This window comes from Bipolaris zeicola (genome assembly GCF_000523435.1).
Source record: "Bipolaris zeicola 26-R-13 unplaced genomic scaffold scaffold_139, whole genome shotgun sequence".
In the NCBI taxonomy this organism is placed as follows: Eukaryota; Fungi; Ascomycota; class Dothideomycetes; order Pleosporales; family Pleosporaceae; genus Bipolaris; species Bipolaris zeicola.
In genome coordinates this window covers 1-25,030 of record NW_006912188.1, presented here as the reverse complement: position 1 = coordinate 25,030, position 25,030 = coordinate 1, and the positions used below count along the sequence as shown (strand labels likewise).

The following is a 25,030-nucleotide window of genomic DNA, read 5'->3' as shown; positions in this document are numbered from 1 at the left end:
GGACTACTATCAGAGACCTGGCATGCAATGCTCAGTCTGGACTACTCTACGGCTACGTACAGCTACGCATACGTAGCCGCAGGGGCGCTGGGTCGGGCAGGCCAGACAGCTTTTGTTTTTGCCCAAGGTGACGCAAGGCTTGGGCATGGCTGAGATGAAGGAGGGGCAGGGCCTGATGCGGTAATTCCAGGATGGCGACCGAGAATCGTCACTTGGGGGGACCCAACAGCAGGTGAAGCGAGATCTGCGGTTGGGATCATGGGCAATGCACAAACGATCGCGTCACCGTCACTACTTTGCAAGCGCACGGCGGCTCATCCAAACTTTGATATGTTTTACCATCAAGTCACGCCATGTGCTTTCGCGTGCTTGAGGCATGGGCGGGAGGCCCGTTGGGGGGGGGGCAGGCAGGGCCAGGAGATGAAGATGCGTAATCGAGCACGCAACAGCCGTCTGACTCGACGTGTTGGCTTGTGGAAAGAAGCAAACAGACATGCGTCTTCACCGTCTTTCACGACTTGCCAACTGCCTTATCCAGCCCGCACTTCGTCTGGGGAAGAAAGATAGTGCATCCGCAAAACTGAGTGCCCGCAGCCCAAGTGCGGCGCCAAACCTTCCAGTTCCCCACAAAAGGTGACGCTGAGCTGCGCATGCAGGCCAGACTTGGCGGCATGCGCCTAGCCGGATGGGGCAAGGATTTCTGCATAGCCCATGTCGCATCATCCGAAGTCATGGCAACTCGCGTGCGCAATGTTTGGGGCACTGTGACAATGTGCCCCCCCCCCCCTCCTCCTCGGTGTGCGGGCATTGCGTGCGACAGAGGCGCCACGATGCCCATTGCGGGAGTCAGGCACGCAGACGCGGGACATTGGCAGCTCGTACGAGACCACGGCGGAGGTAGTCTGGTCGTGGCTAGCAGCAACGCTTCTCCGTGCCGGCAGCGCCTCTCCGTTCACATGTGGACGTTGCCGAGGACTGGCCGCATGGCCACAGCGAAAAGTTCCGTCAAAGAAAAATTCGCGAAAAAAGTGCGCTCACCGCCCTGGGGCATCCCGGCTCCATCGTTGAGGCTAAATCCACTTTTGCAGCTAGACGAAACCTCTGGACAGGGATGCTCGCACGCTGGAACTGGATGATATGCACGCAGCATCAGATCATGGAAAAGCGTCCAACCAGCCGCGACGTGGCCGTTGGAAGGGCTGGAGAAGCGCATCAATTGAGGCGGTCAGCTGGCGGGACAGCTGTGACGACCCGCCCGTGTGCAGGCAGAGACAGAGAGGGATGCCAATGCCCATGCCAATGCGGATCAAGGACGTCAACCACGGCGAGACTGACACCCGTCGCGGAGGTTTATCGGCTACGACGCATTCCCACAAGCATGGTTTAGCAAGGCCCACTTATCTCGTGCCCGGCGCGAGATGTTAACAGATCCAAGCTTGACACAACAAGAGGGGCAAGCCGTCAATGGCAACCGTGGGATTGGCCGAGCCCACGCCTTGTGCACAAGGCGTGAGAGCGGGCAGCCGGTGAAGCAAGGCCTGGAGGGGCGACTACTCTTGGTTTTGCCTGGCTACTTACTTGGAGACAATGTACAGAGTACGTTGCCGCGTGGTACATGCGGGCGGCCACGGCATCTTGATAGGAGCGTAACGCTCTAGCCCCTGGCCAACAAAGCAAAAACGGGCTCTAAAAGTAGTATGCTGTCATAACCAGCCTGAGCATTACTGGACTGGGTACATTCACCCTACCAGCAGCGCACGGTCGCCTGCCGGAGCCTAGTCGCTCCTTCTTCACCCAGTTGCTCCACCACCACGCCTCCGACCTTTCCCTCGCTCGCAACATCCCCCTCTTCCCACCACCCCTCGAACTCCATCAGGGACCATTGTCCATTGTGCTACCCGCGTCTCGCCCCTTGCCTCTTTCTCTAGTTCTTTGCTTGCTGTGCTGTTGCGGCGACACTTTGCTGTGCTTGTTGCAACCTCTCGTTGCCCTCTTCCTACTCTAGAGGCAATCCCATTTGCCATCGCTGCCTTGCCTATTTGCTGCCTTCAGGAGGCAAAGTTGCGTAGCTGCGACGACACGAGTGCCACTCTCAGCATTCACCCATTACCACCACCTCCACTACCACCACCAAACCCAACGACGACCATCCCTCCTCCTCCTGCTCCTGCCCACAGTAATCAGGTGCCCTCCTCGACGCCATCCCTGCAGTGCAGAAAGAAAGTTGCATATTTCGGCGGCAGCGCTTGGTGGCATAGGCTGTAGTGCATTCCTACGGACCAATCCACATCCCTGAGTCTCCTCGCAGTCACCAAACACTTGTGGCTGCACACCCATTACCAGCCTTAATAATATATCTTTCTCCCTGCAAAGGCTGCCCTTTGTCCTCTTCTCTTCTCTTACCGCTTGCGCAACTGTTGCGACCGAGTCGCTGCGACAAGATGCCCTACAACACCCGCCGCAAGTCCCTGTCGCTGCCGTCGCTCGGCATCCAGCTCCCAGGTGCGCCCCGAACGGTGCGCTCACCGCCTTCGACAAGCGACGGCCAACACGCCGCAAAGAAACAGAAACGCTCACATTCGGGCTCCCTCTCGTCCTCGCTTGCATCACCACCACGTCCATCGGCGCTGCGTATCGACGAGCACCGACCCAAAAGCTCAGGCCGCGTCGCCGACACCCCGCCACCGTCACCAGGCGGCGAGTCCGGCACCGCCAAGATCGACACCCAAGGTATTGATGACGAGATTGTTGTCGGTGTTATTGAGCAGCTCGAAAAGACTGGCAACCGTCCCCATTTACTCAAGGAGCTTGCCCTTGTTCTGTCGCCCATCATCCCCATTGTCGAGAGGTACGTACCCAACCTTGGCGCGTGTTCATAATTACTTATGCTGATGTGCGCTAGCTCTGCCAACCCAGCAGCCATCATCTCGTCACGTTTAGCCACATACCTCAAGCGCAACTGGACCGCGTTATCGAGATGTCCCCTCGACAAGAAGCTTGTTGGCACGCACCCAAAGCGTGTCTACTACTTTCTTTCCACACGCCCACACCAACCGATTCCTGCTGACGGGGGTAATGCCCCAATCGCACCGCGCATTGTGACGCCGTCACTTTCGTCTGCTACATCGGAAGAAGAAGAGGACATGGACGCAAGATCACGAGATCGCATGTCGCCCTCTCCAGAACTCGACCTCTCCGACTACGACAGCAACGCCAGCGACCCCTTCTCCAACCAAACCCATCCTCCTACAACCGCCAACATTTCACACAACCGCCGCGCTCAATCTCCTCCGTTAGAAAAGGACGAGCGCGAGTTCACCCAGACTGCGTCGTTCCTTCAACAACGACGGATGAGCCAAGAAGCGGAGCGTGCACGATCTGCCAGCGCATCTGCCGAGCCGACACAAAGCAGCGATGTGAAGATGGAAGAAATCGCCGCCTCGGTTGAGGAGACGGTTGAAAGCGCCGCCCGCAAAGACTCCGAAGCGGCGGCCACTCTTTTTGGTCAAATGGATCAGGTTGTGAGCTACAATTCTGCACTCTCACCCAGCAGCCCTGCACTCAGGCCTACGCTCCACATCGACATGCCACCGCCATCGCTCAAGCGCAAAGAGATAAAACTCGAGTTTGACGACGACTGGGTCATGAAGAGCCCGGAGCTTATTGATCTGGACGAGCTTGACGATCTTTTTGGTGGTTACTAAATCATCAGCAGCCGAATCTGCGCTTTTCCAGCACACGATGTTTACGATTCTCCTGGGGACAAGCTCTCTCATCTACTTCGACTATATTCATTGTATTCTCACCTCATTATCGTCTTTTCTTTTATGCTCTTTTACAGCGTATGTCCTAGAAGGATTCGTTTTGCCGTTCGCGCTGCATTCATTATGCACTCTAGGGATGTTGGGATATCGCATGGAGTTCTTGAGATGTGGGAGTCTAGGAAGGAATTCTGTACGATAAGTGTAGAGTGTGTTTGTTGCGACGGGCGCGGAGGCGCCTGGCTGATGCGCTGGATTGTTACTTGGCGTGGGAATTTGTGGAGCAAAGGGGTGCGGGCAAACATGTGGCACTGTTGCCACCCGCCCCGCGCGACGAGCAAATGGGTGGAAATGGAAGGGAACAGGACCGCTATATAAAAGCTCTTGAAATTGGAAAAACAGTTAATATGCTTCAACATTTGCAACTCTTGCCAGCGCGGCGGTCACGGTGTTTTTGCTTATTTGCTTGTGACTGTATGTACGCATGTACTTGCGGGATTGTTGCCGCCAAAGCTTGGGGGGCCGGGCTCCCTTACTATCCACGTACCGCTTGCTCACCGCCCGACTTGTATGATTTCTGCACCTAAGACTACAGTACACCTGGCATTGGTCTAATGCAGAACAGAGTGGAAAAATTGGGCCCTCACCGGCAGGTCTACTTGTGCCCAATGCGTGCCTCGATCTGACCCAGACGGTCCTAGTCTCAGAGGGGGAGGGAGCTTATGATTGGCAACGTCTGATGGACAAGTTGCGGTCGAGGGCGATGTGCTGGAGACCGCCTCACTTTCCACCAACAGTACACTACACCGAGGAGTGAACGCTGTACAAGCAAATTCTCTGCATACCCGTCGACGGTTTTTCTGAAAAGCTCAGGACAATTCTCCATCTTGTGCAATCGCCTGTTCGCAGAAAAAGAGGCTGGGTAAGCGAGTCCAATGACTTGGGCACCCCAGCCTACAGCAAAGCTTTGAAGCCCAGCCCAACCTCACCGAGGAAACAACAGTGCGCTGTGCGCGCCGCGACACGTCCGCTCTACCATCTTTTTTTCCCTTATCGACTCCCCGAGTCCCTTCAATCCGCGCCTCCTCTGTGCCCTGCGTCAAAAGTGCTTGTTGCGGGCTCCTAGGGCTGCTGAGGTTCCGGATTGTCTCGCTTACCTTGCGCCGGACCAGTCTTCGCACTTGGTGACGGAAACAACTGGCCTGAGCATTCACCACACAGCCCTCCGGTCGCATCGTTCAAGGTTAGCTGGGTAAAGGTGAAACACATTTCTTCATAGACTCTTCACGTGGCATACGCGAATTGGACCCTGGATACCGACAACCACACTGCTGCTGCTGTCCCGCAGAAAGCCAACACAGCACCCTCGATCATCGACGCCCGGCCATACAAAACCACGATCAGCCGCGTTGCCTGTCAGCAAATCACGCCGCGGTCGCAAGAGACTTGGCCATATTAACATAGTCGCCTCTCCTTGGACCAGGCCTTTATCTAATCTTCCCCGACAACAACTACCTTTTTTAAAAAAAATCACATTTACAGAGGACTCGCAACCAAAGGAACAAAATGTCGGTAGCCATGTCGCGAGCCAGAAGCAGAAGTCGGGCGCCAAGCACCAGAGCACCCCTGAACTCATCACCAATTGTCGTGGATATCCCACGAAGCGGCGCAAAATCGCCACTCATTGTCGATGTGCCCGCCACCCCGAGGACAAGAAGTAGGAGCAGAGGCAGAGTTGAGCCGGCCGTGGATGCGCCGGGATTGAGTGGCGGCAGAGGAATGTTCAAGAGGCTGATTGTTGCTTGTGACGGCACTTGGCTAAATTCGGACGACGGAACCAAGAATGGTACCCTTTCCATCCCCAGCAACATCACCCGGATCTCAAGAGCTATCAAAGCAGTCAGCCAAGACGGAATCCAGCAAATCGTAAATTACCAACAAGGTCTCGGCACCGAAGGTGGAAAGATTTCTCGTCTTGTTGGAGGCGGTACAGGCAAAGGCCTTGCTGAAGATGTTCGGGAAGCGTACTCGTTTCTTGCAAACAACTATCATCCAGGAGACGAAATTTTCCTACTCGGATTTTCCAGAGGTGCCTTCACTGCGCGCAGTATTGGTGGATTGATTGGAGAAATCGGTCTTCTCACCAAAAAAGGCTTGAATACTTTGCCAGAAGTATACGAAGACGTCCAAAACCGAAGGAACGAGGACTACCGGCCAAAACACGAGGACATTCCATTTCCAAGGAAACCAAGCGCCGGGGATCCACGATATGCGGAAGAGTTGGAGCGCCGTGGCTTGACCAGACTCGACATTCCGATCAAATGCATTGCCGTGTGGGACACAGTCGGAAGCCTTGGAATACCCAGGATTGGCATACTACAGCGTGCAGGTCTGCAGTCGAAGCAATCAAAAGCAACAACATTCTACGACACGAAACTTTCCAACTGTGTGGAAAATGCATTCCAGGCTCTTGCTCTGGACGAGACTCGATCATCATTTGCACCTGCTATCTGGGAAAAGCCCGAAGGTAACCGCACCACGCTCCGCCAGGTGTGGTTTCCAGGTGCGCACGCAAATGTAGGAGGCGGTTATGACGATATGCAGATTGCCAACATTAGTCTTGCGTGGATGATGAGCCAGCTGGAGCCATTTTTGGATATGCGAGGTGAATATTTGTTCGAGCAGGACGATCTCAATGAAAAGTACTACAAGAAAGAAGAGGGCGCCATCCGACCATGGAGTTTTGGCAAAATCTACAGCGAGCTTAAAGGGGCTTTTGCACTGGGTGGAAGTTCTGTAGGTTTTTTTCCTCGTTTTGTTGTTTTGTGAAGTTTGGGCTGATATATGTGGAAGCAACGCAAACCTGGTCAATACACTGCAGTCGATCCATATACGGGTCGGGCGACAGACCGACCTCTGCGACAGACGAATGAGTACATCCATCCCTCGGTCCGCACGCGGTTCCGCCTAGAAGGCCCTGGAGTGCAGGACCGAGGCTTGTACGAAGCGCGGGCACTGACAGACAGCTACAAGTTGGTGGTTGACTACGGCTCGAACAACGCGCGTGCAGGCGACGCCGAAGTTTTCTGGAAGATCAAGTGGAGAGACGCAAACGCGGTCAAAGTGCTGCCCGAAGCACCACTGTGGAGGCTAGAGAGGGAGCTCGCACGACGGGATCCGGCAACGTACGACTATGTGAAGAAGCCACCGGCGACGAGCTCGACCAAGAGCAAGCGACGAGCGCCACGGCCAATGTCAGCTGATTTTTCAAACTCCAAAGTAGGTGGATTGGGCAGCCCTGTCTCGCCCCGAAAGAGTCGTAGAGAAACCTTCTCACCAAGATCCACGTTTCCAGTTGACGACAAGCCCCCAGCGCGGAGGAGCAGTACGAACATGGACCGAGCGAGGAGTCGCAGCCGCGCGAGGAGTGTTGAATTTGCCAGCGATCGCGAAACGGATATCCGAGAAAGTATGCCACATCGTCGGGAGAAGGACAAGGCGTGGTGGGAAGGCAAACGATGAGAAAATGTTTGAGAAGAAACGAAATGACACTATAGCCGACTTCTTTTGAGAGAGAGAAGAAAAAAAATTACTTTTGAGTAGATGGTAGGGGGGGTTGGGATATAAGCGGATACCCTTTATTTTAGTTTTTAGTTTTCTTTTAGATAATGACAATCTTTTTAAAGGTTTAGGACGTAGTATGTAGTATACAAATTATTCGAGGTTAACGTATTATTTATATGGATTTTCGCGGATCACTCCTTCTTTTTTTGTTTGGCCAAGACGCCTACGAAAATGCATACTCCATTCTCAATCTCACTTCGAATGATAATGTGTAGACCTGTTACAAGTGAAGAAAAAGAAAAAGAAAGATTTCTCTCTCTTTCTCCTTAAAGATAGGATGAGAGGCTGGAAAAACTAAATTGGCGTTCCTCTCAATCAGTTTTTTTTTAAAAAAAAAACTGGGGCAAACGGGGCCTCATAGTTAAGTAACTGTTCGGAGCTACGTACTAGTACTAGGCAATCTTATCCTCCGACTCCACCTACTACTACTTTGAATAGACCGAGAGGAACCCTCCCCCCCGTCCCCAAAAATAGGCCCACCACAATATTATCCTAACCCCCCCCCATCTCCCAGAAAAAAAAAGACTGGAATAAATAAACACGCTAGCTCTGGTGCATGAATAGATTCCAATCGCTGATCTCGCGGTGTCGCTCGAGTTCTATACGCTCTTCTCGTCCTGATACATCTTGATGACTTTGCATTAGCTGTTTTGCTTTCGGTCGAAGGTCATAGGATGCATCTCTTATGTTCCTTTTTTCTGGTTATGGGGGGGGAGGAAAGGTAGTGTAGCTTTGCCCGACCCCAACCCCAACCCCCGGACTGAGGCTTGTAGAGAAGGTGTAGGGTATGTCGGGGGTTTTTTGTTGCTGAGTTGGTGTGGAGTGAGTATGCGGAGGAGGAGGAGGATTTGGGGTTGGTGGTGGATAGATGGGTGAAGGGTATAACGGGTTAGTAGTTGATGAGAGGATGATGAGGATGCTTGTTGGGAGGCTCTATGGAAGCGAAACGGTATACGGTGTAGGTATTAATTTCTCTTTACTCCTGCTTACTAGCGGATGTGCTATCTGTCTGTCTTATCTTGTAACAGTCAAGAAAAATACTCTTGTTGGCAGTGGGATTTTATGGTAAGCAGTTACGCCAGCAAGACTCCTATGGACATGGATTGAACAGTGGGGAGCGGAACCAGAAGAAGTCCGTTGTCATCCGCTTAGTAAACTTTGGACACGTAATTTGTAAGAAGAGAGAGAGAGAGAGATCAAGTGTGCCTGTTGTCATCGATGATAGAACGGTTTGCTCATTACATTGACAGGCCAGCCACGGATCGGGTGCGGAGGTTTATCGAATTCACACATGGTACTTCGCTTGCTTCTATCGTTACAGCAGTGGTGGCATTTTTGCTAGTCATCTTCTTTTTCCTTTGTCCTTAATGAACGTATGGCGACGAATGCGACTTGGTACGCTCTTACTGAGGACGCTTTGAAGAATTCATTCAAAGCGAGGGGGCAGTGGGTTGGGAGCGCGAAAGGGATTCTTGTGGAAATGAATGAATGAATGATGCATCCGCTGACGGGTTGTTATAGATCAAAGATACTATCGCGGTGGTTTCTCCGACGGGGCCTTTGGTCTTTCTGCCAAACTCGTTTGCGGATAAAATACGGAATATGAAGGAGCCTCACTTTGGCAGAAATTTGATACAACTGGGTCGAGTTTGGTTGAAAGCTATCTTGTTGTTGGATGTAGCTTGCTGTGTCACTTGTGATAGGACGCGTTGGGCCATTATCAGGGATTGACTCCGTTTTTAAGTGGCCAATCAACACGACGTTACTCAAGAAGTCGTCCGGCTTGATTTTACCTGATCTTTAGGTATATATGCACTGCAAGTTTTACGTGGTGTATAGAGTACTCACATCTTCAAGTAGCATCACTGAAGACATGAACACCGAAGTCGAAGCCGTTCTCATGGATATGCTAGGCTAATGTCTGACCTTATCGAGAATAAGCATGGGATCCCGTAAATTAGGGAAGACATAGTGTCGATTCTCTCGGAACACGGCTGAAAAAAAGACGTCGTTGGCTTCGATGAAGCTACTCGATAGCGCGATGAAAGAATCGCAGCGCTTGAATAAGTTGACTGATTGTAAGTCCTATCCTCCATCTTCATTTGTGTACATCTGAAAATGTTACAGTCGGAATGCAACGCGTAGTCCTATCCAGCGTAACTCTCTCTAATGGCACCGTCATCCCCCAAAGCTACAAAGTCGTCGTCGAACACCGCTTCTCGGACCCGAATCTGTACCCCAACAGCGAGCAGTTTAAGCAGATTGGTTTCTTAAGCTACGCGAGACTGGTCAGAGTCGGTAGCATTTCGTAACAGGGTCACCTAAACATCTCGAGTTTGGATACGGAAGGCATACGTGCCCCGGTCGCTTTTTTGCCAGCATTGAGGTTAAGATTATTGTAGTCTACTTGCTTATCGAGTACGATTGGAAGTTTACGGAGAAAGGACGGTTACCGACGCCTTTTGCTGGGGCGGAGTGTATTCTTAATGATAAACAAAAAGTTGTGATGAAGCGTAGGTAAGAGGAGATCGATCTGGGGTGCCTTTAAACTCTATGATGGCACAGTGAAAGAGAGAGAAAATGTTAGATAGTGCAGTCCATAACTTTGGTGGCTAGCTGCAACGTGCTCAAAATCGTCCCAAGGCTGTATCGTCCGGATAGATCGGCACAGATGCGGTTCTGGGGGTCCTTGTACTCACTGTACTGCAGGAGGAAGTGGGCGACGATCTGCCGTCTCTCTCCACAACGGCTGCGGGGACTGGTAACGGACGGGCCATGTCGATAGAAGAGGAAGTCGTTGAGGTCTATCTTCTCGGTTCGCAGATGCACTAGCAGCGCGCCCTCCCTTTTTGCTGAGCTGCAGCACTTTTTTGGTAGGCGTCGGCGTGTGCCTGTATATCACGCTGTCTTTCCTGTCTTCCCGCCATGCACCAAATCAAGCCCTTTCTACTAGTATCTTGTACCACTTTCTGAACGTTATTCTAAGTGGGTACAGCCGCAAAGGTGGTGTGCAGTATCGATGGGGTGTCTGGCCTCATGTATACAGATAGTGTATACTGTATGAGTGGGCATACTGCTACCGTCGATGTGGATACTAAGGCTGTTGTCTGTTGCGCATTCTGCGTCGTGGCGGTCTCAGGCCTTGTCTGTGTTGCCGGTGATTTGGGTATGTGGCCCTTGCTGCTATGGAGGCGTGATGAATGGCGTGATGTGGTCTTGCCTGTCTAGATTACGCACTTGCTTGCTGTTCAGCGCTTCTTAAACTTTATGCAAAGGACTCTTGTATGCGGGTTGTTGTTATTGCTATAATGGATCGAAGTGATGGTGGTGGCCTTATGAATGGTGGCTTGTTGTTGAGATGAAGCAGTGTCTTGGCATATCTGGGAGAAATGTATCGACACCACTGTAAATTGTATGCTGGTAGGCATATATCTACTTCAAATCGACCCCAGTGTATAAACAAGTAGACTTGTATATCTTCTACGGCATCTGCAGGCTGCGGTACTGCTGTGGAGTCAAAATGCCTGCAGTTTCGTCTGTTATAGAGGTTGTTCCGTTACATAGGGACGTAAGTACTGCATGTCAGCTATTCGGAAGGCTTATCTAATATAGGTAAAGCGCGCTTTCCAGTACTATACTGTATATAGTAGATATTTGTCTCGGTCACGTCAACGTCTACTTACTACGCTGCACCTCAACGTCGTCTTGTAGTATATGTGAGTATACTTATGTAGAGCATTTCCATAAGGGGGGCTGGGTGGGCCTAATGGTGGACTAAGCCTGATATGCTCAGGGGACCCTAGTCGGGATCGCGGCCAACGGTTTCACCAGGTAGTGTGCATCTTCGAAAGCAAGCCACCTATGAGAGGGTAGCATGGGGAGATGATGATGTGGTGTGTGTGGTGATGCACCTTCAGCCGCACGAGTGTGGGAATACTACGTAGCTGTGCATCGTCCGAAATTGGAATAATCTAGCAGCAAAAAAATAAAGAAAGATGTTGGTGCTAGGACAAGGCCGCACGGGGACGGGTGGCCGCAACGCACTGGACCGTCTTCAACGACTTGAACAACAAGGGGAGAGGCATGGACAGGATCGTCGCAATGGGCTCGACTGATGTGGACTCAGAGGGGCGTTGGCAAGAATGCAATACGAAAGTGCATGAGGAATGACCTCGGACAATAATTGGGATGCGGAGCCTGTATGTTATATTTAGCGTGTGCATCGCCCAGTAGCGCGGCGGGCGGCCCCCTTTGGCTTAGTTTGCCTCCGCCGTCCGCTTGCTGATGCTGCTCTGCTGCCACTGCGCGCAAAGACCAACCAGGCCCGGCTCTCCTTTCATCAGCCTTGAATCATCGACAAACTCTCTTTCTTTCCCTCTCGCCGTCCCGCCTCACCCTCGTTCCTACCCCACGCCTCCCGCTTCCTCTCCGTCAAGAATTCTGCCCTTCGCCAGTCACTCGTTTCAGCGGACGAAGGTGTACCCTCTTCACGGCTTGCGTAATCCCTTTTTACCCTGGCGTCGCACCTGCATCGGCCCTAGTTGTTGACACTACTCCCGCCCCCCCGAATACCTGCACTACCACCCACTCGGTCCTCGACAGCCTCTTGCTCGCCCCTCTGCGTCTTCACTCGCTCAACTTCTACGCGATCTCTCCGCCGCCCTTCGAAACTCGAGGAAGAAACAACATAATCACTTCTAGCTTTTGGCATTAATTTCTTGGCAAACATGAGACCAGCTCGGATTCTCGCGGCCGTCGTGGCCATGTCCTCAGTGACGCATGCCATTTCGGATGCTTTTGACAATATTCACGGCCTGGCTGACGTCAAGGAGGTGCTTTTTGGACGACAAGACAGTATGTTTCCACCCAAATAAAATCAGGAGATCCTGACATGCATACTAACGGCATGACCTGTAGACAACAACAACAATAATAATAATAACAACGACAACAACAACAACAAGTCAGATGCCCCAGCGAGCACACCAGCCCCCAAGCCCACGGGTGATAGCAACAACAACGACAACAACAACAATAGCAGCAATGACAACAATGACAACAAGACCAGCAACAACAATGACAACAAGAGCGGTGACAACAACGACAGCAAGACCGCATCTGACCCCAAGGAAACCGGAACACCCACAGGCAAGGAATCTGGCAGCAAGACCACCAAGAAGCCAACAAAGTCAACAACTTTCGATCCCCGGCTTCCCGCTGGTGGTATTACCATGGTCACTCCAGACGCTCTTGCTGGTTCACAATATTACAAGGTCGGCGACTACATCACATTCGCCTGGAACTACACCTCCCTCTCCGTCACCCCCACAGCCATCGACGTCCTTGCCTCCTGCACCGCCAACCAAGCCACATACACCATCGCTGTCAACATGTCTTCCGCCGAGACACAGGTGGTATGGAACACCAAGGAGACCCCAGAGGGCCAGGCACCCTTCTTGACCGAGAACTACAAGCTCCTCATCTACGACTCCAACTCGACTGCCACGGCACCACCGCGAGCTGGCTACTTGGGTGCTTTCAGCGGTTTCACCTTCGGCATGTACCTGCCCCAGCCATACACCTCTCTCCAGGGCAAGTCTTCTTCTGTTGTTTTCTCTGATAAGCTCCGTGGACTAACAAAATACAGATGGCTGGAACTGCCCCAACTGCAACTCCGCCCTGTCAAATCTCGAACGAATGACGCTCACAACCATGCTCTTCACCTGCGGAACAACAGTCGGTTCGCTAGTGTACTTTACATACCAATTTGGCCTGTGGTGATGAAGCAATCCAGTCTGGCTCGACTTCATCCTGATTTAGCCTCTCCGCCACACCCCCCTTCCAGAGACGCTCAAACGCAAAGACTCGATCCTTGGTCGCTTACGATAACGGCATTCCTTCTTTACGCTTCACTCCTGTCGATATATCTACGTGTACACACTGCGCATTTTCATCACTCATTTAGATTATTTGTTTTTAAAGAAAAAAATTGGCGGCATCTTGGTGGGTGTTGCAACGGCCGTTGGTCTCGGTTTATTGTTGTTTTTTGCCTCTCGACCGACTTGCACAAAGCAGACGATGGAGCCAAGGCAGATCCCCTAGCCACACTCCTTTAGTCTTTTTTGAGAGGGGAAGCAAAGCTCAGGGTACCCAGGCATCTGGCGCTGCAAAGGAGTTTTTTTTGATTTAGGTTGTCATTTAGGAACGGAAAATGGAGGAAGGACAAGCTGAGGAGATGTTCTTGTGAACCTATCAACCATAGGATAATATTTTGCCGTGTAGCAAAGGCGGGGAAGAGAGCGGAGGGAGAAGAAAAGATGAATACGAATTTTAGTGCCCTGTTGGGTCTGTCCCTTTTTCTTGTGCAATTCCCATGATCCACCAACATAACGCTTCATCTTCTACCATTTACAAAACATATCATGAACATTTTGCTATTGTCCTCTACATCTCTACAAGTATCCTTCTTTGCAAATCGCCATTGTTGACGTCCACCAGTATATATATTACCTAATACCTCCGCACACCCATTCAATAAGCAACATTTGAGAAAGAATAAAATATTCTGCAAAACAAAACAGTCATAAGAAAAATCCCGAAATGGGCAAATGGTATCTTGCTAAGCACACCTCATGAACCCCTACGCTGGGATCGCCAGAGTAAATAGACGAAAAGAAAAGAAAAGAAATAAAAAACAACAAAAAGAGGACTCTTCCATCCATCCATCCCAGGGAATGAATGCAGAGAAAAACTGGCCCTGCAGCGAAAGGGATTTGGGACCGAAACTTTTTTTCCCTCCACGTTCCCCCCTTCCACACTCACAAGCTTTAAAAAGTACTGGCATCCCTATCCACGACGAACACTTGACGCCCCCCTCGTAGGAGGAGTCCTCCACTCATCCTTGAGCACCCACCTCCCCCTCTGCGCACTCCCGCTCTTCTCAAGCGTAGCAATCAACTTGAGCATTTCCTTGAACTCCTCGTTTCTACCAGGCTGCGCACGACAGTAGTGGTCAAAGTGGTCGACAAGCATGCGGCTGGGGACTGTCCCGCCGTGAGTAAGCATAAAGTCACGGATCATTTCGAGCATCCGGCGCCCCCGGAAAGTCTGGGGCGTCGTGCTAGTAGTGGCAGCAGCGGTGGTGGGGGCGTCTGATGTCGTACTGGGCACTGGCCGGCCTTGACGCGCGGCGAGATTGTTGAGGATCGAGGTTGAAGAGGGGAGGCCGCCGCGAGCACCTCCGCGTCCACCACGACCACCGCGCGTAGATGGGCCTCCTCCGCGAGGGGCGTCGGGGCGTCCTGCTTGACCGAATTGGCCAGTCCAGGTCGGGGTTCCTGCGGGCACGTTTCTCGCTTCTTCCATACTTTTTTTCAGCTGCTCGGCTGCCAGGGCGGCTTGTCGCTTTGCTTCGCGTTGGATGTAGGCGGGATCGGCTTGCACTTTGCGTTTGCGTCCCCCAGCTGTCGAGTTCATAATAGCATCGTGCTCGAGCACCGAGTGGACGCCGGTTTTGGCAAATATGGTAGACATGAGACGGGAATCTGTGGGCGTTTTGTCGTCGGTAGCAGTCCCATCTTCGTTCGTGGGAGTCTCTTCAGAGTCGGAAACAGGAGCTTTGAAAGCTTCGGATCGTGATATGCCTTTTACAGCAGCGAGATCCTTGGCTGCTGTAGCATCTTCCTTTTCTTCTACTGCTGTTTTCCCATCCTCTTCGAATTTGACTTCGGAGCCGCGAAACAAGTTACCGGTTTCTGTCTCCCCCTCTGCACTCTCAACACCAAGTGTGAACAAATCGTGCAGATCACTCATCTGGAACGTCTGTCGCTGTTTTGGGTCCTTCAGCACTTTGTTGGTCAAGAACTGCTTGAAGATTTGACGATGGTAGATCTTCTCTTCGATAGTACCAGCCGACATGAGGCGGTAGATCTCGACTTCTCGCTTCTGTCCCAGACGCCACGATCGCTCTCGAGCCTGAATATCAGTCGACGGATTCCAATCTGGGTCGTATATGATAACGCGATTGGCACCTGTGAGGTTGACGCCAAGTCCACCGACTTTCGTGGTGAGTAAGAAAACATGAAGGTTCGGATCCGTGTTAAACTCGTCCACCATGTTTTGCCGATCCTTGATGGGTGTCTCGCCATCCATTCGCCGCCAGTTGATGTCAGGAAGCTGGCTAACGAACTTTTGCAGGATGTCAAGCATGATGCGGTGCTGAGCAAAGAGTAACGTCTTGTGCCCGCCCTTCTTCCACAGCGATAGTAACTCCTTGACGACCTGCATCTTTCCCGATTTATTGGCATTGCCATAATCGTACCCAGGCTTCTTGGACAGAGTCTTGTGCTCCGTAAGGTCAGGATGGTTGCATATCTTGCGGAGATAGTCGACGCCGTAAAGCATCTGGCGCTTTCCGTTTGCGATCGATCTCATATCCTCTGATGCTAGAAAGGATTCGTAAGCTTGTCGCTGCTGTTTTGTTAACTTACAGAACAGCACTTGTTCTTTCTTCTGTGGCAAATCAGTTGCAACATCAGCCTTGAAACGCTGGAGCAAGTATGGGCTAACAGCATCTTTTAGGGTTTCAGCGCATCGGACTGCAGTCTCAAACTCTAGATTCGAAGCATTTGCATATCCTCCACGCTTAATTGGAAATTCGAACTGGTTGCGAAAGTTGACAAGGGTACCAAGCCGCATAGGGAAGACAAAGTCGAACAGTGACCAAAGTTCTGTTAGATTGTTTTGCATTGGAGTTCCCGAGAGGATGATGCGGTTTGGTGTACGAAGTTCCTTACAGTGAATGGTAATAGCAGTGTTGGGGTTCCGAATCTTGTGTCCCTCATCTAAGATGGCGCATTCCCATTCAGTCGGAATCAGAAACTCGGCGTATGTTTGCAGCCCCGAGTAAGTGGTGACGAGTACGTGTCCATCCCGCTTGACTTTTTCGAGAATCTTCTTAGCAGCTTTACCAGCGCCAGTCAGAGTCGTATCGTAGTCGCCATATTTCCGAAGCTCCATCTCCCGTTCTATGCGGTCTTCGCGTCGGGTATCTAGCATACCGCTACCAGACGTATGTAGGATAGATACACGTAGAGCTGGCCACCAGCGGTGAAACTCATTAACCCACTGCTTCATGACGGTTGCTGGGCATACCACAATAACAGGCTTGGTTAGTAGCTTCGAATAATGTAGGCCTGCAACGAAGCTGACGGCCTGTATTGTTTTACCAAGACCCATCTCGTCTCCAATGATACCGCCCACGTTTTGAGAATACAGTTCCCATAACCACTGCACACCCGTCTTCTGATAGTCGAATAATGCTGGATAGATATCACCAGGAATTCGAAATCCACCATCGAACTCTGCATCGGCTTCAGTAGGATGAGGCTGGTAACACTCTTCTTCTTCTCCTTCTTCCTCTGCAGTTGTCTCGCCACTATTGGCTTTCGCCTTCCTCCTTGCAGCTGCTCGGTTCTTTGACCAAGTCTCAATGCGTTTCCGGTAGACTCGCTCATTACCGTCATCAACACCTGCAAGATCCTCAACCACTGCTTCTTCTGTAGATTCAGCTTTGGCCTTCTTCGGCTTTTTGCCCTTGGCTTTGCGCTTGCGACCGGTAGCTTCCTCTGCATAGGGGTCATCTCCGGCTGTGTCTTGCACGTCTTCATCCGACTCATCTAACGTCGCAAGCTGGCGATCGGTCATACCAGGCTCGAAGGCATCATCAGAGTCCGGATCTGTAAAACCGATGTCTGCACCGGACTCGCTAGCGGGAGTAGCCTTCCTTCGCTTCCTAGAGCGTGCTGGAGGATGTGGACTGGGAGCTTCCGAACTGGACTCGACGTTATCAAAGCCAGGCTTCATCAAATTCCGGTGCGAAACAGGTCCATTTACTGCCTCGACCACCATGTCTTCAACCTCGGCATCCAGCATGACCTCCCCTAGAGTCCCCGAGCCCGGTTGATTCTGCGCCAACTTGGAGAAAGGCGTAATTTTTCCTGTGCGAATAAGCCACTCACGCTGTGTTTCGTTAGGTAGGGGCCCATTTGCGCTATCTCCCGCTGCTTCATCTGCCCCAGGTTCTTTGTGGCGATCGTTGATGCGCTGTTGTATGCCATCCATCTCTTTATCCAGGTCGTCGATCTTCTGTCGATATGCTGCCATCTCGCCACGGAGCTTTGCCTTCTGTATATCGAGAGCTGGTAAAGCCAAACGGTTTTTGAGCTTCTGTATAGCAGCCTCTGCTCGCTTTGCCTCAGCCTCCAACTTCTCTATGCGCTTTTTGTCGCGAGCATCTGCCTGCTCTATGAGCATCTGGTCGGCCTGCCGGCCAATATCTCGTTCCAAGTCGTCTTGTGCTCGAGTACCGGTTGTCAGAAATTTGAGTCTCTCCGTTTCGTCCGCATCCGAGGCGATGCCTTCGTCTGGGATCTGGTTGCCATCGTCGGCTGGAGCGTCGTCAATTGTGGTGGCAGGCGCCACAGGGGACGCTTCGTGTGCAGAGGGCGACAGCATTTTGAGGACGAACTTTGAACAAGAGGCAGGAGTTCGAAAGGACGTATCGTGGTTCAAGACGGGTGAAGACTGGCTGGTGAAGCCCCGCCACTGTCAGGTTGAAATCAAGGGAAGGTGCGCTGAAGGCAACAGCGGGCAGGCGCACAGCGGGAAGGGACGCAAGCCAGGAGGCTATGGTATAAGTGAAGGCATCGCGACAAAAATTAGAATATTAAAGACAGTGTATCAGGCGACGCTACAACAGAACGTGCCGAGTAACAAAGTTACGACGACGATGAATACTTTTGACCGTAGCGATGATATCACTACCTAGAACGCGCTAGGCGGGCGGTCGCGGCTCACTTCCGCGTTACTTAACATCGCCCCTCGACGCGTCTAGACATGTAATGTATCCAAGCGTCGAACAGACTAGGAAAGCCTCCAACACCAGCACATGTACACGTCAGCCCAACAAGGAGTTGCATTCCCTGCTTCACTAATTGCAACTGGTCGGGTTCTGCGATGAGCACCGCTTGTTGCATGCCATGTCTTCTTCTTGTCACACACCTTAGCATAGAGCAACCCAGACATATTCACTGGACATATTGGCCCAACACCTCTGCGTTCAGCCTCGTGCATGTCGTAGCGGTGGCGCCAGTTCGAAACATACCGCTCCCCCCTTTCTTCTCGAAGACTGACTCGTAATCTCAAATCAGATCAGTTGGGCACGTAGGCATTTTGTATTCAACAAACTCAGCTGGACCCCGGGGCTTACATACGTACATGCTATATGATCTGCTTGGCTGCACAACGCATCACCAATAAGAGCCGGGATCTAATGTAAATACTTGTGTATGTTGTGAAGGGCGCCTCACCCAAAGGGCGCAACCCTCAGTGGCTACAGCAAGTATCGAACTGGCTTGCTGTCTCATGCGCGGCCCTGTCTTCAATATGAAAGTTTATCCGGCCCATGGTACGACCCAGCAGAGACGATCGCCTAGAGAATCCTCCCGTGGTGGGATGTGGGGAAGCGAGGCAACGTTACTCTGTGTGCAGGGCGGCTCACCTGTTTCGGTAATGTATTACCAGGATCCCATCCTTTTGTCAATGCTTTAGGCATTTCCTTCTGTGTGTTTGGGACAGTTTGGGCGAGACTGAGTCGCCGCTCGCCCGCTTCCGCTCCTGATCAAGCCACTCATGATTATGATGGTCCCGTGGCCGTCCGCCCGCTGCATGATGGCGTTAGAGGGCGCCATGTTGTGGGCCATTGGCTGTCGTGTATATGTTTGATAATCAGGGCTTGTGTTTCCGTTTCGCGCGAACGTGAACATGACTTGTGTAGCTCCTCCCTAATACCAACGCAGCAAACCTCCATCTGCTTGTCTCCATGACATGATCGTTCGTCTTGCACCAACACTACGCCCACATGGCTCCTCATGGACTGCTTTCCCTTGTACTGGCCTTTGCGCTCACCTCTACGTCGACCATAGTGGTGGCTCTTAGGTGAGCACGTGTCCGCACAAATGTCATCAGGCCCTGATCTAACGCATCTCAGATTTTACACTAGGTACTTTATCGTTGGAAAGCTTACTACTCCCGACTGGGTCATGCTCCTGGCACTTGTATGTTGATCATCTATGACCCATCAAGAAACCTTGGCTAACACTAGCACAGATAGGGACCTGGTACGATACACCTTTTTATACATGTACGCAATACAAAGACTAACATTTACGCTCTATCTCGCAGGGCATCTACAGTGGTCAACTGGTATATGGTGCAATTCATGGACCACAGCAGTGTCGATGTAAGCTACCGCTGCCCATTGAAGCGATGGAAAACTGACATATTGGAGCCCAATGTTCCGGACACAATGGAGAGGGTCGTTGTTGGCGCTCTGCTATCGATTTGGTTATATCGATTGAACTACATCATCGACCTCTGCCTTGTCAAAACATCAATCCTACTGTGTAAGTCGTGTTTCGTGTTTGAACCCTCTACATTGCGGGGTTCCGGAATTTGGATGTCCAATGTGCATGTAGCTGATACAACGACAGTCTACAATGAAATCGCGGCATCGAACCAACGCTTTCACTTTGGCATTCGAGCTCTACTCTTAATCAACATTGTTGGTGGAATTGCCTTTGCCTTTGCCTCCATCTTCATGTGTTATCCAGTCGCTGATGCATGGTCGTTTGAGGTCTTCAAGGGCGGAGTGAAGGGTAAGGCAGCCACGCAATGTTATTACCCAGGACCTTTTTGGCTCTCCAACGCTGGCTACAACCTCGTCACCGACGTGATCATCTGGACAGTGCCGATGGCGTTTTTCATGAATCTCCAGGCAATACCACTAAGACAGCGTCTCGAGCTCGTGGCGACCTTTTCGGTGGGTATCGTAGCTATCGTCGCGTCGGTAGTTCGACTTTACACGATTGTGCTCTGGTTGTCTAGTTTGAAGCAGCAGAGAATAAACACGGCAAATGTGTTGATATGGAGCCAGGTGGAACAGCACGCCGGTCTCATAGCAGGTTCTATCCCGTTCTTGCGGCCATTATATCGTCAAGTGCTGGCTAGGGCAAGGAGAAGAGAGCAGAATAGCCCCAGCCCGGCAGCGCATCTAGTTGAGGAACCTGCACCAGAGATGGTCCAGGGAATGCTCCGGAGGCCCATCCTTCCATCAACAACCTCTACATGTGGGTCGAGCAACCGGGAGTTCAGGCGACCCGAGTGGGTTCTTGAACCAATTGAGCCTGTTGGGAAGGATTGCATTTGGGAAGTGCCGCACCCTACTTGAGGCTTTTTGTTTTCAACATACAGAATGTGTTATGACCATGGTTTGGGTAGATTCTAAAAAGGCGTAACATTTGGTTGAGGGCGAGTCGCAAGACTCGAGTTAGAGGCAAGGGCTATTCGATATGTATAATGGATAACATCATGACCCATTCTGATAAGCTAGCGCGCAGGGGTGTATCTGGTTACTCTGCCGTTTGAATTCTCTCGAGATGGAGAGCAAGTAGTATACCCCTTCTTGGCAAGACTTGATGGTAACGCCACAATTGGCCATGGTGGTATGACATGCCGAAAGGCGCCACAGATGCCGGTCTGGCGACTGTTCATATGTAATCAGCGGTTGGTGGGCTCACCGTGACACGATCCACTGAGGGAGCGGCATAGAGAACATGGCGAGAATCTTTCGGCAGCGGGTTGATAGCAGCTAACCCCCTATGTGGCAGAAGGCGGTCAGCCCCAAGCGGTCGTAGTGAGCGGTATGTGATTGGTCAGCCGGCAAAGGCGCATCTCTGGGCAGGCACTAGTGCCGTAGTGTGGACGCGTCGGCCTTCGGAACAGCAGTGAACCTGGGTGGCGAAAGTGGTACGAATGGCGATCAGGGCGCGGCCAATCTGCAATTTACTTAATCCACCGCCTCCTTTGCCGCTACTTTGCTCGTACCCTCACTGCGTTACCGCCAATCGCTCCCTCATCGCCTCTGCTCCTTGCAGTCGTTCCTTCTTTTTTTCTTCTAGTCTCTGGTACAAAAAAAAGAGACACCCACAACGGTTGTGCTGCGCATCGCGACCCTGCAAAATGTACGTCCCCAACGCAATCCGCATCCCGCACAACAACACATACTTACTCGCTCCAGGAACAACGCAACCTCAATCCTGACGCCCATGGCGCAGGAAACGTACTGGGGCTCTTTTGAAGAGATTTCCAAGTACAATGTGCAGCTCAACTATCTCGAGAGGATGTGGCTGACCTGGTACGCATGGATGGGCAACGACATCCTGGCCACGGGCATCATGTCTTTTACTATCCACGAGCTCTTCTACTTTGGCCGCTCGCTCCCCTGGATCATCATCGACTGCATACCCTACTTCAACCGCTATAAGATTCAACAGGTGCGTTGCCAACTACATGGGCTTGGCATTGACGAAGCTAATTCAACGTAGAACAAAATCCCTACTGCTTGGGAACAAACTCAATGCGCCCTCCTCGTCCTCCTCTCCCATTTCACTGTCGAACTCCCTCAGATCTGGCTATTCCACCCCATGTGCCAGTACTTTGGCCTCCAGACCTCTGTTCCCTTCCCCAGCATCTACAAGATGGCATACCAGATTGCCATTTTCTTCATTTTCGAGGACGCATGGCACTACTGGGCCCACCGCCTCATGCACGTCAGCTCATTCCTGTACAAGAACGTCCACAAGATTCACCACCAATACTCTGCCCCCTTCGGTCTCGCCGCCGAGTACGCCTCGCCCATTGAGGTCATGGTTCTGGGTTTTGGCAGTGTCGGTGTTCCCATTGTGTGGTGCGCCATCACCAAGGACCTTCACATCCTGACCATGTATTGCTGGATTGTGCTACGCCTGTTCCAAGCCATTGATGCCCACAGCGGTTACGAGTTCCCCTGGAGTCTGCACCACATCCTGCCTTTCTGGGCAGGTGCTGAGCACCACGATGTTCACCACGAGAAGTTCATTGGCAACTACGCTAGCAGCTTCAGGTGGTGGGACTTTGTCCTTGATACCGAGGCTGGTGCCGAGGCCTCCAAGAGGCGCAGAGAGCGCAAGATGGCCAAGCTCAGGAAGGCCCAATAAAAGAGGAATGAGCAATTGTAATGCGTACGGAGAGACGTCGGTCCTGGCTGACTTTTCTGACCGCCAGTCTCAACGTGGAGCTGGCATGAAAACGGCGTTTTTTGGTACAGGGAAAACGCAGTTATGCATTTGGTGGTATTAGACGGCACAGACCCTGGATAATAGTATGAGTGTTGGCTGTACATAGGAGCCGGGTCTCTATTAGAACATCTATATAATAATTGTTACGGTCGTTATGTTTATACACATCCATTTCATATCATGCAAAAGTGAGCTGGCTTTCCGAAAACCGGACGTTCCAAAGCAAAGTGGTGTATTGAATGTTGCTATTGTTGAGCAGTATGTACGGGACTCGAACGACGCCCCTGGTGATAGCGCGGAATGGTCTTGGCGCGGCGAGGGCTGGCGCGCGTCGGCATTCCGAGCTTCATCAACTTTCTTTGGCCCTCTCATAGCCGCGCAACCACCACCATCACCGAAACTCCATAATAACCCGACGACAAGATGAGCTCCGGACGCCCAGTCGTCCACCAGGACTACATTGCGAAAATCAGATATTCAAATGCGCTGCCTCCTCCACCATGCCCTCCCAAGCTGCTAGACATTCCCAACACCGGCCTATCGAGCGGGCAGTACACGTCGGCGGGCTTTGCATCTAGGCTTGCGCGAGAACAATCGCTGAATATTGAAGCTGATGCTGAGCTGGGTATGCCCATCGATCTGGTCGGTATTCCCAAGGTATTCGATGGAGATGAGTCTGGTAAGTGAATCTGCAGCAGCGCAAATGGCGCACAGCGATTGACGCGTCGTATAGCTATTCAGGCTATGCCTCACCCGCCGCCGCTTAATGCCGCAGATAAGGCGCTGATGCGACCGCCAAATGCGCTCGGAAAGAGTACCAGCCACGTCTCGGGCGCTACCTTCTTGCGGCGAACGGAATACGTTACCGCAAGTACCACTGGCGGCTCTAAGTTCGAATCGAGCAATTCGTCCAACACTATGCGCCTGCGTAGGAAGCGGAAGCAAGTCGAGACGTCCCTCGATGATCCTACAAACATCTCGCGACACATTCTCAAGGGCTTCAACATTGCCTACCCAGCAGATGCGTACAATGGACAGGACAACGCAGAGAACATTAGGGCGGCAGAGTCGACACCTGAAGAGCGACTGGCATGGAACAAGCCCAAGCACCCCAGGAACCCCAATCTCAAGCTGCTCGACTCGTACCCGCTTCTTCCAGACTGGGACGCTACACCCGATACTGGTGGATACATGGTCTTCAAATTCACCGCACCACCCATCAACAACCCACTCGATCCCTCATACGACCCACGACTTGACGTCGCTCTTCTCCGTCCCGCCGGTCAGACCATCCAAGATCAAGAGCGGTACATGGAAGACCTCCAAGCACACAAGCTCGACCCAACAGTCCCGCCACCCATTGCACGCTACCAATTCGAGTTCTTCCTACCCTCAGATAAGAGCAAAGTCCGCGGCATCAAGCGCAACTTCACCACACACGACCCCACCAACGAAGCCGATATCGACTTTGACATTGCCGAAGACGACGAAGGCCAGCCCCGCAAGTGCTTCAAATACGACAATATCCGCACCTACGAGACATCGCAGCAAGTCGGCGACCCAAGCGATACTTATGGTGATGTCGTCGCCCTTGCACTACACGACCCCGAGAAACACGAGTCTGAACCCCTGCGCGATACCAAGTTGCAGAAGGCAGCATACTTTTACCCTATTACTCAACGGACGAGCTTGAGGCCGAGACGACCTGGTCGTGTCGATATGACGGAGGAGCAACCTAAGGTGGATATCATTGAGGCTGCGGGTAAAGATCCGGAGTCGCATGAGCGGAGGGAGATGTACAGGAAGAGGGCTGAGGGCATGGATATTGGGGAGTAGAGTTATTCTATTTGATTCGTGGGGGTCATTCCTTGGGAAATATTAAAGTCGTAGGGAACAAAGACTTAGGGAGGGTCTTTATGTATTCTGAATATGGAAGACTGGGATTCATTTTGCACCTTTTTTTTTGGAGAAATATTCATCAGCGTGGGCGTTTTATAAGTTGGCATATCGAAGGGATTTTATTGCCATGCTCGAGATCAATAAAATGGGGACTTTTTCTGAATACGAGATGATGTGCAGATTGGTGGGGTGAGTGATTTGTGAAAGACGGTTTTGTTGGTTATGGTGATTTTTTTCTTACTTTGACTGCAAAGTCATTTTATTGATACCCGATTCCAGCACGTTAGGGTGTAGCTTGTCATTCTTTTCTGAGATAATTGACCTGATACGTTACATAGCAAGCAGATATGAAAAAAAAGTCAAGTAATGGTGATATACAGTGGAGTAAGTAGGGGGTGTATGAAATGTCTATTCTTTCCAAGTGAAAATGACTGGGTTGGTATGCTGGGTATTTGAACAGAAGAGCTATTAAAAGAGTAATTTATAAGAAGGCGGAAAGACCACAGGAAACGGAGACACTCATTTAGGACTAGTGTATCACGTGATCTGCACGATGCTCAGTGATCAGTA

The 25,030-nt window shown here is 51.6% G+C and overlaps 12 protein-coding genes across 12 annotated transcripts; 9 read left to right on the top strand and 3 right to left on the bottom strand.

The window, feature by feature from the left end:
• Positions 1 to 671: 671 nt before the first annotated feature.
• COCCADRAFT_28125 (uncharacterized protein) lies at positions 672 to 1,387 on the top strand (the record flags this gene model as incomplete). The annotated part of the gene is made up of 2 exons (XM_007716410.1): positions 672 to 1,028; positions 1,148 to 1,387. The coding sequence occupies 2 exons, from the start codon at positions 672 to 674 to the stop codon at positions 1,385 to 1,387; spliced, it is 597 nt and encodes a 198-aa protein (XP_007714600.1).
• A 1,054-nt stretch (positions 1,388 to 2,441) lies between these two features.
• Positions 2,442 to 3,704, top strand: COCCADRAFT_102258 (uncharacterized protein; the record flags this gene model as incomplete). The annotated part of the gene is made up of 2 exons (XM_007716424.1): positions 2,442 to 2,848; positions 2,903 to 3,704. 2 exons carry the CDS (start codon positions 2,442 to 2,444, stop codon positions 3,702 to 3,704), a joined length of 1,209 nt encoding a protein of 402 aa, XP_007714614.1.
• Positions 3,705 to 3,835: 131 nt separating this feature from the next.
• On the bottom strand, positions 3,836 to 4,180 carry COCCADRAFT_102236 (uncharacterized protein; the record flags this gene model as incomplete). The annotated part of the gene is made up of 1 exon (XM_007716423.1): positions 3,836 to 4,180. One exon carries the CDS (start codon positions 4,178 to 4,180, stop codon positions 3,836 to 3,838), a length of 345 nt encoding a protein of 114 aa, XP_007714613.1.
• A 1,159-nt stretch (positions 4,181 to 5,339) lies between these two features.
• On the top strand, positions 5,340 to 7,283 carry COCCADRAFT_102191 (uncharacterized protein; the record flags this gene model as incomplete). The annotated part of the gene is made up of 2 exons (XM_007716422.1): positions 5,340 to 6,557; positions 6,615 to 7,283. 2 exons carry the CDS (start codon positions 5,340 to 5,342, stop codon positions 7,281 to 7,283), a joined length of 1,887 nt encoding a protein of 628 aa, XP_007714612.1.
• Positions 7,284 to 9,517: 2,234 nt separating this feature from the next.
• Positions 9,518 to 9,906, top strand: COCCADRAFT_38766 (uncharacterized protein; the record flags this gene model as incomplete). Its single annotated transcript, XM_007716421.1, has 2 exons — positions 9,518 to 9,583; positions 9,688 to 9,906. The coding sequence occupies 2 exons, from the start codon at positions 9,518 to 9,520 to the stop codon at positions 9,904 to 9,906; spliced, it is 285 nt and encodes a 94-aa protein (XP_007714611.1).
• Positions 9,907 to 11,669: 1,763 nt separating this feature from the next.
• COCCADRAFT_102253 (uncharacterized protein) lies at positions 11,670 to 11,933 on the top strand (the record flags this gene model as incomplete). The annotated part of the gene is made up of 1 exon (XM_007716420.1): positions 11,670 to 11,933. The coding sequence occupies one exon, from the start codon at positions 11,670 to 11,672 to the stop codon at positions 11,931 to 11,933; it is 264 nt and encodes an 87-aa protein (XP_007714610.1).
• A 179-nt stretch (positions 11,934 to 12,112) lies between these two features.
• COCCADRAFT_38764 (uncharacterized protein) lies at positions 12,113 to 13,166 on the top strand (the record flags this gene model as incomplete). The annotated part of the gene is made up of 3 exons (XM_007716419.1): positions 12,113 to 12,239; positions 12,303 to 12,977; positions 13,033 to 13,166. The coding sequence occupies 3 exons, from the start codon at positions 12,113 to 12,115 to the stop codon at positions 13,164 to 13,166; spliced, it is 936 nt and encodes a 311-aa protein (XP_007714609.1).
• An 849-nt stretch (positions 13,167 to 14,015) lies between these two features.
• On the bottom strand, positions 14,016 to 14,189 carry COCCADRAFT_102208 (uncharacterized protein; the record flags this gene model as incomplete). The annotated part of the gene is made up of 1 exon (XM_007716418.1): positions 14,016 to 14,189. A coding segment is annotated over one exon (174 nt), but the record flags the coding sequence as incomplete, so codon positions are not given.
• Positions 14,190 to 14,231: 42 nt separating this feature from the next.
• Positions 14,232 to 17,900, bottom strand: COCCADRAFT_102197 (uncharacterized protein; the record flags this gene model as incomplete). Its single annotated transcript, XM_007716417.1, has 1 exon — positions 14,232 to 17,900. The coding sequence occupies one exon, from the start codon at positions 17,898 to 17,900 to the stop codon at positions 14,232 to 14,234; it is 3,669 nt and encodes a 1,222-aa protein (XP_007714607.1).
• A 1,405-nt stretch (positions 17,901 to 19,305) lies between these two features.
• Positions 19,306 to 20,673, top strand: COCCADRAFT_6964 (uncharacterized protein; the record flags this gene model as incomplete). Its single annotated transcript, XM_007716406.1, has 5 exons — positions 19,306 to 19,382; positions 19,435 to 19,501; positions 19,554 to 19,564; positions 19,629 to 19,849; positions 19,937 to 20,673. 5 exons carry the CDS (start codon positions 19,306 to 19,308, stop codon positions 20,671 to 20,673), a joined length of 1,113 nt encoding a protein of 370 aa, XP_007714596.1.
• Positions 20,674 to 21,550: 877 nt separating this feature from the next.
• Positions 21,551 to 22,480, top strand: COCCADRAFT_102195 (uncharacterized protein; the record flags this gene model as incomplete). Its single annotated transcript, XM_007716416.1, has 2 exons — positions 21,551 to 21,778; positions 21,830 to 22,480. The coding sequence occupies 2 exons, from the start codon at positions 21,551 to 21,553 to the stop codon at positions 22,478 to 22,480; spliced, it is 879 nt and encodes a 292-aa protein (XP_007714606.1).
• Positions 22,481 to 22,984: 504 nt separating this feature from the next.
• Positions 22,985 to 24,397, top strand: COCCADRAFT_28118 (uncharacterized protein; the record flags this gene model as incomplete). The annotated part of the gene is made up of 2 exons (XM_007716409.1): positions 22,985 to 23,240; positions 23,295 to 24,397. 2 exons carry the CDS (start codon positions 22,985 to 22,987, stop codon positions 24,395 to 24,397), a joined length of 1,359 nt encoding a protein of 452 aa, XP_007714599.1.
• Positions 24,398 to 25,030: the final 633 nt, after the last annotated feature.